Source organism: Oryza glaberrima, chromosome 12 (genome assembly GCF_000147395.1).
Source record: "Oryza glaberrima chromosome 12, OglaRS2, whole genome shotgun sequence".
NCBI classification, from domain to species: Eukaryota; Viridiplantae; Streptophyta; class Magnoliopsida; order Poales; family Poaceae; genus Oryza; species Oryza glaberrima.
This window is the reverse complement of record NC_068337.1, coordinates 14539783-14556481: the sequence shown is the minus strand read 5'-3', so window position 1 is coordinate 14556481 and position 16699 is coordinate 14539783. Positions and strand designations below refer to the sequence as shown.

General features: G+C 42.0%; 2 protein-coding genes across 11 annotated transcripts; one reads left to right on the top strand and one right to left on the bottom strand.

The window, feature by feature from the left end:
• Positions 1–5686: 5686 nt before the first annotated feature.
• LOC127757320 (iron-sulfur cluster co-chaperone protein HscB homolog) lies at positions 5687–8697 on the top strand. The gene is made up of 6 exons (XM_052282832.1): positions 5687–6170; positions 7211–7307; positions 7400–7489; positions 7717–7782; positions 7964–8032; positions 8125–8697. The coding sequence occupies exons 1-6, from the start codon at positions 5854–5856 to the stop codon at positions 8260–8262; spliced, it is 777 nt and encodes a 258-aa protein (XP_052138792.1). The 5' UTR covers positions 5687–5853; the 3' UTR covers positions 8263–8697.
• Positions 8698–8720: 23 nt separating this feature from the next.
• LOC127757318 (putative pentatricopeptide repeat-containing protein At5g06400, mitochondrial) lies at positions 8721–15258 on the bottom strand. 10 transcript variants are annotated; one of them, XM_052282826.1, is made up of 6 exons: positions 11266–15258; positions 11043–11098; positions 10861–10963; positions 9938–10009; positions 9541–9752; positions 8721–9059 (listed from the first exon to the last, which is right to left on the bottom strand). In XM_052282826.1, the coding sequence occupies exon 1, from the start codon at positions 14861–14863 to the stop codon at positions 11474–11476; it is 3390 nt and encodes a 1129-aa protein (XP_052138786.1). In that variant the 5' UTR covers positions 14864–15258; the 3' UTR covers positions 8721–9059; positions 9541–9752; positions 9938–10009; positions 10861–10963; positions 11043–11098; positions 11266–11473. The 10 variants fall into 10 exon arrangements, with proteins under 10 accessions (XP_052138786.1, XP_052138788.1, XP_052138782.1 ...); XM_052282828.1 differs by lacking the exon at positions 10861–10963 and having other exon boundaries at positions 11043–11163; XM_052282822.1 differs by having other exon boundaries at positions 10861–11098.
• Between the last annotated feature and the right edge of the window lie 1441 nt (positions 15259–16699).

The window sequence follows — 16699 nt, the reverse complement described above, 5'->3', positions numbered from 1 at the left end:
TCTTCTTCACCTCCGGCGCCGTTCCCATCGTTGATTTCCGCAACGCCAGTTGCCGCAGCTGCGGGCCTCGTTCCTCGCGCGGCCGCTGCGCATTACCACCTTTCTCGCCGGACGCCGTTGAGGAAGAGGAGCTCATCCTCGCCGTGCATCTCCATGTCCTACACGAGCAGCTCTCGTCCTTCATGGCCTGCGTGCGTAGCGGCTTGGTCGGGGAGAGCCCCGCCGACGAGCTGCTCTGGTGGCTCGCCGCCTCGGCTCCCCGGTGACCACCACTTACGGTGGCGGCAGTACACACAACAGCAGTAGCACAAGGCCGCCGTGGCGCAGCCCGCCCCCAACGACGGCGCGGCAGTTGACGATTCGGGGCGGCGCGGCAGGTCGCGGGCGGCACTCCGGCACGCGCCGGGAGCGGGAGCAGGAGCAGCAGCAACGGAACCCCGCGGCGGCACTCCGGCGGTGGCGGTGGCACGGGGAGCGAGAGCAGCAGCGGGTGAACGCCGTGCCGTCGCTGCCGAGCTCGGCGCTGACGCCGCGTTGTACACGCATGGCGATGTCACCGTCAAGGCAGATGTTGCCGCGGCCGTTGACCTCGCCATTGCGCGCCACGGCCGCCTCGACATCCTCTACAGCAACGCCGGATCATAGGAGCACAGGCTCCGGACTCGCTCGGCGCGCTCGACATCAACGAGTACGACCGCGTCATGGCTGTCAATGTCAGGTCCATGTTCGTATGCGTCAAGCACGCGGTGCGTGTCATGGCGGCATGGCGGCGTGGATGCAGCCTCTGGACGGTCAGCACGGCGGCGTGGCGGCCACGACGCCGGCCGGCAACTCCGCCACTCCGCCTCCTCGACCCGTCGGCTCCGCCGTCCGCAACTTCGGCAAGCTGTTGTTCAACCACTCGGCGTCCGTCTCCATCCTCGCCGGCCGTGGCCGCAGCCGCTCCCCGCGCTCGCGACGTCCTCACCGGCGGCCGCCTCGTCTTCTTGCCCTAGCCGTGCCTACGTGAGATTAGAGGATGACGACGTGAGAGAGAACGACGGAAATAGTGACGGAGTGGCATGGTTTCAATTTTAAAAATTTAGTGGCACCTAGCCAATAAAACAAATAGCAGTGGTATTTTTCTAATTTGCCACATTTGCAGTGGCATGGATTCAATTAATCCTAAAAACTATAACCAAAAATATAAAAAAGCTCGTAGCTCGTGACTAACTTGGCTCGGCTCGGCTCGTTTGTATTTATTAACGAGCTAAGCCAGGGTTAGCTCGTTTGCTATAACGAGCGAGCTCAAGCTGGCTCGCGAGCTAAATGAGCCATGGAAAAACAAGCAGCCCAGGAGTGCTGAGGTGGATCGCATTGTTATTTGTAGGCCTAAGGCCCATCAGATCCACTGATTTCCACTAAACCCTAGTTATATCAAATAGATCGATGGATTTCCCCATTCCCCAATCTACAGCGCACGCTGTTTCTCTCCAGCATCACTTCGCCATAGTGTCGCCCAAGCCCTCACGCCGGCATCGTCGACGACCTGGCCGTCACCACCAGCCTCTAGGGGGCAGCAACAGCGAGGTTTGTGAGCTCACGGTGCCGCGCTTCCTCGCGTCGCCGCTCCAGCCGGTCGGCCAACTCCGTGGCAAGCGTGGCCTTGTCTCAGTCTCGTCGTCGTGAGGAAGACGAACAAGCAGGGTGAAGGTCCCCTGCTGCAGGATGCAAGAGCATGCAACTCCATCGACAGCGCTACAAGTTCTAAATCAAGGAGCAAAAGTTCAATCTTGCCGTCCTCGTCGCCGTCGGCAGTTCGGCACTTCGGCAAGTCAATCTCCCATGTTAATTTTGGTTGGTCTAGGATTCACTAGGGTGTTTGCTTGGTGTTTTGTTTGGTTCCAATATGACGAGACTTTCAGATCTGTTTTTATGGATGCAATGTGTAAAAAAAAATTTGTGGCAAGTCTTTGTGATTTGTCGGTTGTTTGATTTCTTAAGCAATTGCAAAAAAAATTGTTGGCAGCCAGAATCTCGAAGTGAGAGATTCCTATTGAGTCACGGATGTATTGGCTCGCGAGCTAAACAAGCTAGCTAGAGTTGCCAGTCGAACCGAGTTGGGATTCGGCTCGTTATCATAACGAGCTAGACCAAGCCGAGTCAGGTCAGTATCCACCCCTAGCCTTGATGTTGAAATTAGAAGCTTAGAGCCTGTTTGAAAAAGCTTTGGAAAACTCTATTTTTTCCCTGAATCGAAAACTCCCAAAATAATTAAGTTTTTCATTCATATAAGCTAGAAGTCAGAAGTTGAACTCAGTTTTTCCATATTATCAGAAGTTGGGTATCAACCAGCAGCTTCTTAGAATCTTTAAACTCTCCAAACGAATCCTTAGCATCATATATTTTGGCATCGAGTAATACACAAACTAAAAAACTATAAACCAAAAATAGATTTCTATCTCAGCGTCAAGGGTCATGGTGTTGAGGCCCACTATCATTGTTTCTAAATAAGGTGTGAAGGTGCTAGGTCCAAACCCACTTCCACTATCTTGTTTTTTTTCGCCACTTCAGAATCTGCGTCATCGTTGTTTTTTTGCCACTTAGGAATCTGTTCCGTCTTGTTTTCTTTTTTCTTCAGCACTTCGAAAGAAAAAGGAAACAATATTGCAGCGATAAAGATTCAAACATTGATCTCCAAGATAATACAGACACCATTTATCACTGCAGTACGCATGCTATAACCTGCACTTGCGAATTTCCTAATTAGCGCAGACGCGCTAACTAGCCATAGGCCCATGTCCTCGTACGTGATTTCTCTTCTGGCCTACGTGATTTCTCTTCCGGCCCACTTCTGTTTCTGTTTTTTGCGCGAGGGAACGCCGGGAAGCATGCTCAAGTGCGCCAGGAGAAAATAATCAAGATTATATTAGTTGACGGAATTAGTTTCCGATAATTATGTTTTTAATTAATCTTTTCTTTTTTTCATGAGGTTGTATTTTTTAACTAAAGATTTAAAAATATATACGTGAAATTTGAAACTTTCTATAGATGAAAAATTAAAAGTCACAACCATAATTTAAAACAACTCAAAATTTAAACTTTCAATTTAAAATTTAAAAACTTTTAACTCAAAATTTAAATTTTAAATCAATTTCGAAAACTTTCATTTCGAGTTTTGAAAACTTTCGACCCGAATTTGAAGACTTTCAACTCAAAATTTGAAAACTTTCAAATCAAATTTGAAAACTTTCAACTCGAGTTTGAAAGCTTCCAACTCAAATTTCAAAACTGTCAACTCGAAATTGAAACTTTCAAGATTTTTTTTAAAACTTTCAACTCAGATTTTGAAAATTTTTATCATATTTTCGAAACTTTCAACTTAACTATTTATGTATTATTTTGATAATAAAAACTATAACTAGATTAATCCATATGGTTAGCATTAATGACGCCTGGCCGTAGTGGACCCACACGCTTAACCTCCCCTGGAGCGATGCGGAACAGAAAAATATACAAAATGCCAAAACATGAGGAAGTTACGGAAGTGCGCGCTACAAAATTATCTGGCGCGTCTGCGCTAACTAGGAGCCCCCTGCATTTGTGCCCATTATTGTTTTCGTAGTATATTCCACGGTGTTAAAAGGTGTTGGGCCTAAACGCCAAAGCCCGTGGTGCTTTGGCATTGTAGTAAAGTTCCATTTCTAATTATGTTTATATTAAGGTCTAGTCAAAATGTCTCGCATAAATCACTCCTATGTCTAAAGAAACTGGTTGTTTTATCACTAGACATTTTATTCTTGTGACCTTCCACATAAATAATAATTAGCAAAAAAATACGAACACCCGTACTGTTTAAGAATTTGAATCTAAATGTGTAGATTTGACTATAAAAAAAGTTATGCTCAGTTCATGTTCTCTCGTTTTATTTTATATCCATGATAAATATTGATTATCCGTATCAGTAGCAGCGTCGTTTCAACTTGTCGGTAATTTAGTAGTGTCCACTAGAATTCAACTAGCGTATGGCATGATCAAACACTAGAGTTATCCAATTTGTCCGCTTTTGATCTGCAAGCTACATTGTTTTGGCTATTTTCCTTTTATCAATAGACATTATCTTGGGTTAGCACACTAATATCATTATACCACCTTGTGCTTAATTAATTTCAATTTCAAGCTACTCGCTGTATGGCCATATCAAGCTTAATAATATCAGTATTATTTTTTGTTGTAAATATTATCCTGTTATGGTCATACGAAAAATGTTGTTATCATCTCAACCATGATCTATGGTAGCGCATCATTTATTAATCTCTGCTCTTACATAGATTTCGAGTATCGTAATAAACTTGTCAAAATTACATGTAAACTTACAAAAAGAAACTTGAAAAAGAGAGAATCTACCATGTTCCGAGCAGATAGTACTAGTAGTACTTGCATAGAGCAGGTACAATAGCAAGCTATAAACCAGTTATAACCACATATCGAGAAGAAAAGAAAAAAGTGAGAAGAAAGTGAGCTATAGATTTATAGTCGGCTGCAACACAGACTCTAAGACGTTATGTGTATATTAGAGGTAGGACCGAGTATTAATGGAGTAGTATATTTTTATAGGTACTCCCTCCGTACTCATAAAGGAAGTCGTTTTGGACAGCGACACGGTCTTCAAAATACAACTTTGACCTATTGTTTCTATTCCTTTATAGATAATGTTTAAGTCAAACCTTGGAAATATAAATCATAAATAACTCTCAAGTTATTGAGTTTTTAACTTGAGTTTAAAAATGTAAAAATTATATGAATAGATTTGTCTTGAAAAATACTTTCATAAAAGTATACATATATCACTTCTCAATAAATATTTTTATAGAAATAATAAGTCAAAGTTGTGTTTTGAAGACCGTGTCACTGTCCAAAACGACTTCCTTTATGATTACCGAGGGAGTAACTATTATATCAACTAGGTGAAACCCCGCGCATCGCTGCGGGAATTCAGTATGATAACGATAAAAAAAAATAACGTGTAAGATAGCTAGATAACATCAGATTAAATAAATTAATGTAGTTTATGATAATTTAAATTTATATAGTATGTAGAATGGTGATTTAAACGTAAAAAGTAAGTTGGTTTGACTTTATGGAAGAAAAAAAGTAGGGTGATAGTTTGGACCGTAGATTAATCATCTAAAGGCTAAAAACAATTGATGTGATATGACTTAATTAGAGGAAAAAAGGAGAAAGATAATTTGGACCATAGATTAATCTTTAAGTATATAGGATATCATAAAACATAATAAAGATATACATTAAAACATTATGTTAATTATATTGGATGATAATTTAACATGTTTGTATTTAAAAAACTCTCAAATTATAAAAACTATAAAGATATAGTATGTTTGCATGATGTTTAAATGTGATGATTGTTAGTGGACGATGATGTGTCATCTTGTTAATTAGTGGATGATGATGTGGTATCTTGTTAGTGGATGATGATGTGGCATCTTTGCATGTCAAGCTTAAGGAGTTAGTGGGGGATAACTTTATAGTAAGATAGGATGAACTAGAGTATTAGATTAGTTATAGATGATTTAGAGCTAGCAGTTGGCTATATTATTGCACTTGCTCCTAACGTCCACAGAAGCCATGATGGGATCTAAACCAAAGCCATTAAAACCAACACACCTCCGCACTAGTTTTTCACGGGAGAAAGCTACTAGGGGCCCCACCTGTCAACCACCGAAACCCACACAAAATACTTGGCTCTCAACTCAACCGCATATCCCCCCCCTTCTCTCCGCGCCGCCGCCGCCGCCGCTCGCCGGACTTACCCGCATCCGCACAGAGGCGCCCCGCCGCAGAAAGCCCCACATGTGGCGCCGACCCGGGCAGCTCCGCCTCCACCTCGCGGCGGCGGCCGGAGCCGCCGGCCGCGGCGCCAGGAGGAGGAACCCGCTTCCCCCTGTCCCCACCGTGCCCTCCTCCTCCTCCTCCGCCACTACCACCACCACCCGCGATCTCGCAGCCTTCGCTCGGGGCTCCTCCTCCTCCTCCCGGAGCCTCTCGGACCGGGCAGGGGGAGGCGAGTGCTGGAGCTGCGGCGCGAGCGGCGCGTTCCTCTCGTGCGGGTCCTGCGGCAGCGTGCAGCCCGTCGACCCCGCCGTCGATTATTTCCGGATCTTTGGCCTGTGAGTAGCATCCCCACTTAATCAGATGCTAATTGGCTCATTATTGTCTTTTGTTTGTGAATGAATCGTGTCGTCTCTTTCGAATTCTAGTGTATTTTGGGTATAATTGGATTGTGCAGTGATCGTCATAACTGCTCAGCTCGTAGGCATTATGTATTGCAATGCTGAAATGCTACTTGTACAAGGACGGTTTCTATGTTCTTGGGCCTTCTTTGTATCATCTGCAGCGCAAATAAGTGTTCGTAGCTTGATGGGTTATGCAGAAAGGGAAACTGGACACCAGCTTTAGCTTTTATAGTTAGGACGAAAATTATCCTACTGGCAATTTTGATGTGATTGCGATAATAGGACTGGTAATTTGCAATGATTGTTACAAGATATGTGCATTTTGATGCGACTCTTAGGTTGGCCAAAACATGTTGTCATTTTAGGGAAATTTCTAGGGCAATGCAATTATGTTAGTATAATGTTTGATTGTTGATGCACTGATCTGTAATATTAAAAAAAAGAATTATTGGGAGGTGGAATTGGGATTAGCTGGATATAGTTCGAAGTTCATATTCCAACTTGCTCTATCCACCAATCCTACCTGGGGGAATATGTCTGCATAGTTTATTATGCTGATAAGTGATAAGTTCCCTTCTATTCATTTCCATGTTGGCTGTTTAGGTAATAACGCAAGTAGTTTGTTTGGTGATGGTTTCGTGATTTTCTACCTATTTGCTTAATGCTTATAATTTATTAAATTTCCAAATCTCCCCTTCAGAAAACTCGTGAGCGTTTCAGTTGGATAGTCTTGTATCCACACTGTATATTTTGTCCACCCTAAGTGTTTGACCTCTCCTGTAATGATATGGCAAATTCACAATTTGTTCCAATGATCTGCTTCATGATAAATACAGTGGTACCATCATGGTAATCACGTTATGAATTTTACTCTTAAAATAATATTTTCAAAATTTTCTACAATTGCATAAGTTTCTGTCAATATTTTCTATGCCTTAATCATACATCAATAATTTACTTCATTACTTTGGCAGAGAAAGGGAATACACCATAAAGGATAACAATTTAGAAGGGAAATACAAAGACTGGCAGAAGAAGTTACATCCTGACCTAGTTCATTCTAAATCTGAGGTCTCTCCCTGGGCCCTGGCATTCTTTGCAATCTATAGTACTCGTACCTTCGTCTTCAAAACAATTTGTGACTTGGCTTCTGTTTTGTGTAGAAAGAGAGAGCCTTTGCTGCTGAGCAATCAGCACTTGTAATTGATGCATACCGCACACTGAGCAAACCTTTGTCAAGGGCATTATACTTGGTAAGTTCTTCCAGTAATACTTAAAAAATACAGCCTATTTCATCTCATTTTAACCCATATTAGGTTATGATTATATGAGGCTAAACCATCTCCATCTCCACTCAAAATAATATAAAAAATATACTTGACCTGTAAACATATGACCTTTTTTACATGGAACATCTATGTAAGCATCCATCTACATCATCTTTTAAATTGCTTCTCAACCATATGAAACCATTCTGCAGCTCCAACTAGAGGGGATACCCATTGATGAAGAAAAGACTATCACTGATCCTGAACTTCTTATGGAGGTAACCTGTTTGAATCTTTTTTTCTGTGGTTCTGATGCAGCCACTTAATCACTAGTTTATATATTTCCATGACGCTTGTGTCAATAACTTCACACAGAAGTAATAGTAATTGCGATGACATGTATATTTCAATTCAAGATCAATTTGAAGAAACAAAGCTATATTTCTACATAATTTGCAGATGATGGAGATACGTGAAGCAGTTAATGATGCCAGTGATTCTCAAACCCTGGAGAAGATACAATCTCAGGTTCTGTTAAGCACAATTATGTCATGGTTGTTATTTCGAAGCATAAATACGCTTGACTGATTTCTAGGCTCACACTATATCACCTTTATCAGATTAAGAGAAAGCTGGAAACCTGGTCCCATTCCTTCCAGGAAGCATTTGAAAGGAGGGATTTCGACCGTGCAGTGAAAGCTACACAGAGAATGAGGTATTATGAACGCGCAGTGGAAGAAACCATAAAGAAGCTCTAATTGTAAAGTGTACAGTGGCAACAGATGTGGAGGCTAGCCCATGTTCTTGTATTCCTGGATGACCCATGTTTACTACATTGCTCTTAGGATGAAATAATGCCGGATGCTTCCTCACCACCACTCAACCAGCCAGCGCTCTCTTCACTCCATGGTTGCAATGCTGCAGGAAGGGGAAAGACATATTTCCACATTTCTCCTCGCTGTAAAAATATTTCATCATAGATATATACAGGCAGCACTAGGCAGACAATGAAATGGAAACTGATATTTGTTATTACCAAGAATTACATTCATTCTTTGCTCAATAAGTTATATGTAAAATGTGCTACACTTGAAAAGTTCAGTGGGTGCAAAGCAGTTTGTACCTTCTCTTGTGATGGAATTTTGGTTTAGACAAAAAGCATGGACAAGTTGAAGTTTAAAGCTTGTGGAGCCTAACTCTGTTAATTCAGTGAATCCTCGAGCCAACACAGTTACGTTCTTATTTCAGATTTCAGAATCCCATATGATGAGTTCAAAATATACATTACATACGTTTCATTGAGAAATGATGGATAGGTAGAAACTTTCACGGCAATGTCACAAAATTGAATACCTTACATGGTATATTGAAGCGAAAACATCATCTTAGAATGATTAATATAATAACAATATGCTGCAATTATGCAACACCGTCCTAGAACTTCGGAACCATGTAACAATATATTTGATGATTCACACCAATTACCAAGCTGAATTCCAAGAGTGCTGCAGCCATAGAAGACGCCCACCAGTCACCATTATGAATCACACGTGGCCTAGACAAGTCGTGTCCATGATTAGAATCTTAGAAATTGACAAAGATCATAAGTAAAATACAAATAGCATGTACCAGTTCGGCATGGTACTTAAGTACTTAGCAGAATTTTAAATCCTTTTTTAAAAAAAATCAAAATTCTCTATTCAGAGATTATCAAGATTCCACTTAGGCTTTACTGAAACACTAGTAAACTTGAACATGGAACCCATTATGAGAGCTAGAAAATTGGTAAATATCACGCTTATATCTCTGCATACTAATGAACCACAGAATCTGAAACTTAGCTACATCATTACATTACACAACTATAGTTTAGCAAGAACTCAAAGCAATATTGTAGAAAAACAACAAACCACCAAGTCTTCAGGAATTTGTTTTTATCAAGGAAGCAGACTCTCACTTTGCAAGTTTGCATCAAGATGTAATCGTACCGTAACCCAAGCTTTAACGTTAGTTTTTATTTTTTACTGAAACATTACCTTTCTATTAAGCACGTTTTAAATGGAACTGAGGATGGTTCGGGGTCTTTGAGATAGAGCAATGCAAAGGCTTTGAACCTCTGTTATCTGCCATGGTCTCCTCTGGATTTTTTTTTTCTATTCTCTTCAGTTGGAGACCCTTCCTGTTGCTTTCGGCCTTGTACTAATTCTTTTGTAACGTTACCTTTTCAGTTCAAGTCATGGGCTTCCTTCTGAACAGACACAGAAACGAAGATTAAGTAGCAAGAATAGCAGCAAAACTTTGCAACTTTGGTTCAACACATAGTTTACAGTTGATGTATTGCAAGGAATCAAGCAACAACAAAGGTACTTTACTTATACCTATCAAGCCATACAACAATAGAAAAGAACTATGTGGTTCATTTGTTGCTCATACCATTTCCTAAGACTTTCATCAGTAATATGACAAATTAAGACCAGAGCATGAGGGCAGACTTCGGTGTGAGCTCTGCGATTATTAAAACGCCAGTCAGTGGCTCAGTGCTAAAATTTCTACTATCAGATTACAGTACAGGGAATCAGCATAAAAAAATTTCTTAAAAAATTTCTACTATCAGATTCCAGTACAGGGAATCAGCATCAGGAATTTCCTAAAGAAGGAATGGTCTACCCCCACATATTACAAAGACACAGCTTTGCTTATAATCTCTGAGCAGTCTTGTAAGTGAAGCAAAGTAAATAAAACCAACCCATAAAGAATAACTGTGATACAAATAGCAATACTGAAACTTGATCATGCGTACACATATTAACTGCGCGAATAGATTGATGGAAGTTACTTCAGGAGGAACTTTAATCAATTATACTGCAAATTACAAGCAAGTGAGCATATTCAAAGTAGGGTACCTACAAAACACAGACTGGTGTTGAGAGGTTCATAACTATTTGCCAAAACAGCAAATGTCAGAATTCAATGAAGCTAAAATAATGTTGTGTGCCTGCAAAGAGCATTGCATATGCGCACGCATTGAATATACTAGTCACTTCCAAATTCAAGGGAGGGATCTGCCCTCCTGAATACTGCTCAAAAACAGGACAACCTATAGAAGACTGGATTGCTGGATAGAACCATTAATAAGAAACAACATTCTGTATTGTTCATTGGGAAGAAAATGCTGGTAATCTTGTACAGCAACGTCTCATAAAAAAATAAGGTTGCACTTGCATGTGAAAAGACAGAAATGGAACAAATAGAAACATAAAGCAAGTTTTCACTCAAATCAAGATTGGTGTTGCCCTCAAAATTGTCAATCAAAGTGCAGCATGTCGAATTTGTTCAATTAAGTGTGCTTGTAATACCTTATCTTGAGCTGTCTGATTTTGATCCATGCATGACATTGCAAGGTACACATTTCTACATGCATCAAACAGTGTTTATACAGGCAGGAAGAACAGACATTAACTGCAGTATGTGTCAGCAGATTGAATGACAGTGGTTCGTCAAATTCTAATCAGTAGAGTATCAACGAATACATACCCACCTCTACATCCTGGACCACGATCAGTGGAGATAGCACTGCTGCCATCGAGAGGTATCCTAGTTAGAGAAGAATGAGTGCACCAGGTTAGCTCACGTAGAGGAGGGGAATGGCAAGGGACAGGCTGCGGGTTAAGAAATCAACAGGGGCGGTATCTTTAGTGATCACAGCTAGGTTGCACTGTTGAATGAAGAAGAAATGTCAAAGCAAGAGAAAGAAGGAATACCTTATAAGGTCCTCATGCAGCCAGTGTTACAACAGTTCACTGCTCTAAATTGGATAAAGTGTTCCTCTGATTACTGATCTGGGCATTCCGCATAGTGCAATAAATAATATTTCTTGTTCAAATGCTCGTACCACATACAACTCTTGTTCCAATAAATAAGTTGAACATGGAGCACTACTCATGATAAATTTTCAACAGAGAATGTGAATTAAGCAGATGAATTGACAATAAACGAATCTGAGAAGGTCCTTCGATTCCGCAATTGCCATTTTGACTGGAGAACAGAATCAGCTAGCTTGTACTTGCCCTCCATATTCAGACCATGGACAACAGTTCTGAAGTTCACTGCACTGGGGATGATACCACTATTCAGCATGTCATGAATAAGCTGCAACCCATCCTCTGATCTACCTGCCTTACAAAGGCATGACATGAACATTGAGTAGGTCTCAAAGTCTGGCACAGGTCCCTTCAGTTTCATGCGTTGGAAGACATCCCAAGCCTCTGAAACCATACCCATTGCCATGTGACCACGGATCAATGCAGAGTAAGTGACAACAGTAGGCTCACATCCATTTTCTGTCATCTCCTTAAGTACATCCATCGCTTTGGAAACATCCCTTTTCCCCAAGTAATAGATCATGAATGAGGTATACATATGTGTGCTTTGAGCTATACCTAAATTCTTCATTTCTGCAAGCTTAGCTGAAGCATCTTCAAAGCGATCCCTCCTCAACAATGCGTGAATGAGACTCCCATACATGTATGCACTCCTTGAACATCCATAATTCTTAATATTATCGAACAAACTGAGAGCTTCGGCCATTCTATCAGACCTGCACAATGATCTAATGAGTATGGAGTAGCCAGCCTGAATAGAAAATCCATGTTTACATAATAGTACTACTGAGCTTTCAGCACGATCTATCATCCCACACTCACATAACACAGAAAGATATGTGCAAACCATTCCATTGTCAGGTATATAGCCTGCACGACACATTTCATGGAAAATCTTGACTGCAGCATCTACTTTCCTCCCTTTTCTGCGGCTGAGGTACATTATTAGGTGACTGTAAGTAGTTTTGTCAGGCTGAAAGCCACCCTGCTTCATCTGGTAGAATGTTTCAAGGGCCATTTCAGTCAGACCAGCATTTCCATACTGACAAATCATGACATTCCATGTATCCACTGTTGGGCAACATTCTGCCCATATCATCTCTCTGTAAAGATGCCTCATGTGCTTAAAATCTTTTGCAGAGCCAGCGAGTTTTATGGCTGTGTTATATGTCTTTGTTGTCTGCATGTAGTAAGATCGTTTGCCTACCCAAGAAAAAAATTGTAAAGCAGCACGACTGTTTGCCTTACAACGCTTCATAATGGCATCAACAAGATCTGGAGTAAAAGATATTGATGTCATCTCTAAAGCCTGTTCTATTGAGCTCCAGCAATCAGAAGATGACAGAATCCGACATATTTGTTCAACGTCTTCATTGTTGTAATCCTTTGCTTGTTCTAAATCCTGTGTGTCATCACAAGGAAAGCTCCCTGAGACCTCACAGTCTTTATACGAAGGATGACCAACAAACTCCACTGTCCTTTCCTTCTCTTCCGGACCAGATCCAGATGATTTTTCAAATTTATCAGTGTAGTCAACTTGATCCAATGCTCTGCGTTGCAGCTCTTCTATAGGGCTACAACAATTAAAAGATGCTCGCATCCTCTCAATATTGCTAGCTTCTTCCAAATAGTGATTGTCACACAGAGTGGAAATAATCCTGCTAAAAGTTTGTTCGGAAGGCCTGAAATCTGATTCCAGCATTTCCTTCAGAAGTTTTAGTGCTTCAAGGGGCCTGGAGGCCTTACAGAGCTCTTGGATGAACACTGTATAAGCTTTCAATGTGGGTTTCTGACCGTTCTCATTGATATTCCTAAATGCATCCCATGCTTCAGATATATGTCCATTACGAACATGCCCACCTATCAGTGCTGTGATTGCCACAACATCTGGTTCAATACCATTTTCCTGCATTTCCTCATACAATCTACATGCTGCTTCATGTTGATCAAATGCAAAGAGGTGTTGCATGAGCTGAGTATAAGATGATGCCAATGGAACACATCCATATTCCCTCATTTCCTGAAGCACCTCAAGTGCCTTCATACGCTCTCCTTTCCTCAGGTAGCCATCAATGAGGGAACCAAAGGTGGCACTGCTCGCAGATGAGTTGCTTTTCATGTACTCCATAACTTGAAGAGCTTTATCCATCCTTCCATCTTTGCAAAGGCCCCTCAATAGGATTTCAAATGCAGATGAGCTAGCAATGGACTTGTTCATCATCTGCTCGAAGATTTTCTGAGCCTCTTCTATTTTTCCTGAAACACAGAAGCTCCGTAGAGCTTCCAGATAACAATACTCCTCTGGATACTTCATGCTCTTAATCATATCATCTCTGACATAAAAAACACCTTCAGCATTATCTGATCTTGCAAGACAACACAATAGAAGTCGAAAAATGTCAGATCCAACCTCTGTGTTCCTTGCCATATCTTTGTAGAACTCAAGAGCAAGCTCGGACTTTGCAGAATTGCATAAAGCACGAAGTATCGTCCTATAAACTTTACTATCTGCTGCCACATGTCTCGATTTCCCCATAGCCTGAAAGGTAGACAGCATCTTGCCAATCTGCCTTGCCTTCCCATAATTGGATATGACGATTGTCCATGTCTTGATGTCCTTCAAACACATCTCCTTATCCATCTCATCCATCAGCTTCTCCATGGCCCCAAAGTTCCTCTCCTCACCCGCAATGTACAGCATTGCATTGTACGTCTCCGTGGTGTGCTGGAATCCAGGAACTTGCCTAACCCAGTCAAAGAATTTGAACCCCAAATGCCTCTTCTTGAAGCACCTGTTGAGCACCAAGCTCACAAGCCTCGGTGTATATGTAACTCCCAGGTTCTCCAGCCTCTGTTCCACAGACAATCCAGGCACCTCTGCCCGCAAAACTTCTGTTACCCTATGCACAACCTCACTGATATTCTCAACATCTCCAGCATTTCCATCGCCCACCTCCTGGATAGATTGTTCACTGTCCGGAGCACCGCCTGTTGCAGTGCTACGAGGCCCAATCCCACCATCAGGAAGGAACCCAAGAGCGTCATTGTTCGGACCGCTACCGGTGAAAGAACCAGAAGCCGCAGCGGCTCCCTCAGGGGCAATTCGTCGAGCACCTTCCGCGCACTGCGCAGTGTCATGGCCGAGGAGGCCACACCGCTCCTGCCCATCTCGCCGAGGCTGAAACGCGGGGTCATCGCTGGCGGATGGGGCGACGAGACCGGAGAGTTCTTGGAAGAGGCACGGGCGCGGCCTGCCGCCTTCCTTGCGAGGCGGTGGGCGGCGAGGAGGCTTGCTGCTGCTGGAGGAGGAGGAGGTGGTCTTGGAGCGGGAGGGCGGATGGAGGAATGGATGGCGGCGCCGGCGTCTGGACCAAAGGGGAGAGGCGGCGGCGGCGGAGGAGGAGGAGGAGAGCAGCCTGGCGGCGGCGCTCCTCGTCGCCATGTACATTCTTCCCCGGTTTGATTTCGCGGCGAACATATCCCCGTTGTTTAACTACCGTTTTGCAGACCGGAGATGAGGAAGAAAATGGAGTGGTGTGGGCGGGGGGAGGAGCGGGTTAGTGTTACGGCTCGCCGGCGGAGAGCGGTGGCGCGCGGGTGGGAGAAGAGGCGGGGGGCGGCGGCGGACGCGACGCTCGACTCGGTAGAGGGTAGAGAGGAAGGGGAGGGCTGTGAGACGATGGATCTCCATCCGACGTCCGAAAAATTATCCGTACTTTAAAGGGTAGCTTTGCTCTTTCTTTCTTTTCTTTTTTTTTTTGAGAAACAGGGTAACTTTACTCTCGTATGGATAGGATATATGCCACTATTACTTTACATTCTGATGGCTAGGTTAGCCCAAGATTATCTAAATTCGATGTTTTTGTTTGGTTACTGTAGAACGTTGGACCTTTCGAATGGGTTGAACAACCACATCGCGAGGTGATCGCCGGCCTTAGGCTGAGGATGAAGGGCAATTGGAGATAGAGGTTGAGATAGATACCTTACATGTGGATCCAGATGTATTTCAAAATTTTTTATGTGTTTTTTTTCTTTTATTCAACTAGAAATGAATATTATAATAATGACGTGTTCATAAGCTAATTTTTACATTTACCGGGCCTGCAGAGGCTTAATAACTATATGTTTCAATTGAAATTGATGTTCTGACATGTTTATGATCTTTAGATCATGCTTTTTGAATTTCACTCTTCCTGCTCCACTACTAGAATAAGCTGTTTTTTTTTCTCAATTCCGACAAGTGTTCGATGGTAATCATAAAGTTTCATGACGGGGATGTGAACATGCGTTCTTAGATTATATTTTTCTATTTAGTAAGAAAAATTGAATTATTGCAACGATATTTTACTTAACCAGATCGCCATTATAATATACAGGTGAATGAGCTTATTTGATATACCATTAGTTGTCATTGATTGCAAACAATTCCTACTTGTTTAATAGCAGAATATATCTAAGGGCCTATTTAGATCCCCTCGAAAGTTTTTTCACCCTGTCATATTAAATGTTTGGACACATGTATGAAGTATTAAATATAGAAAAAAAACTAATTACACAGATTACGTGTGAATTGCGAGACAAATCTTTTAAGCCTATTTGCTCCATGATTTGATAATGTGGTGCTACAGTAAACATTTACTAATGATAGATTAATTAGGCTTAATAAATTCGTCTCGCAGTTTACATACGAAATTTATAATTTGTTTTGTTATTAGATTATATATAATAGTTCAAATGTATATCCGTATATCCAATGTGACACCTTAAAAATTTTTTGCCCCTGGATCTGAAAACAGTCTTAAAAAAGAGTATTAGGTCGATGCTACCTTTCCTTTCCTGACGTGCTTGTCAGACAGTGCAGATCAAAGAACAAACAGTGGTAAAAAAACAGTGGCTGTGAATATCCGTTCCAAATATATAACCCTTATGTATTAATCAATTACTTTTTAGAAAATAAGGTCTCATTTATATTTTTCACTGGCCCCCCAAATTGTCAGGACGGCTCTGACGTTTACAGAGTGTCCACGAAGTCATAATATCTTATAGCAAAAAATTTTGAAAAAAATGTTTGGGGGACGTTTCTCCACCAAATCTGGCTTTTTTTAATTATTTGATTCTTATTGCTTGCCTCATGCTTGAATTTAGGGGTGGAAAAAAAGCTCGGGCTTGACTCGAGTTTGGTTGGCTTGGCTCGGCTCGTAAGCAAAACGAGCCAAGCCCAAGCCTTCTTTTAAGCTCGTTGTTGAAATGAGCTGAGCCGAGCTAGCTCGCGAGCCACTTGTTTTGGCTCGCGAGCCTACGGCATCGTGTGTTT

Excerpts from the sequence above, each read along its gene's own strand:
- LOC127757320 (XM_052282832.1), top strand. The coding sequence starts at position 5,854 with ATGTGGCGCCGACCCGGGCAGCTCCGCCTCCACCTCGCGGCGGCGGCC. Across the intron at positions 7,308-7,399 it reads TAGTTCATTCTAAATCTGAG|AAAGAGAGAGCCTTTGCTGC; the intron begins GTCTCTCCCTGG and ends TGTTTTGTGTAG. Across the intron at positions 7,490-7,716 it reads TGTCAAGGGCATTATACTTG|CTCCAACTAGAGGGGATACC; the intron begins GTAAGTTCTTCC and ends ACCATTCTGCAG.
- LOC127757318 (XM_052282823.1), bottom strand. The coding sequence starts at position 14,863 with ATGTTCGCCGCGAAATCAAACCGGGGAAGAATGTACATGGCGACGAGG.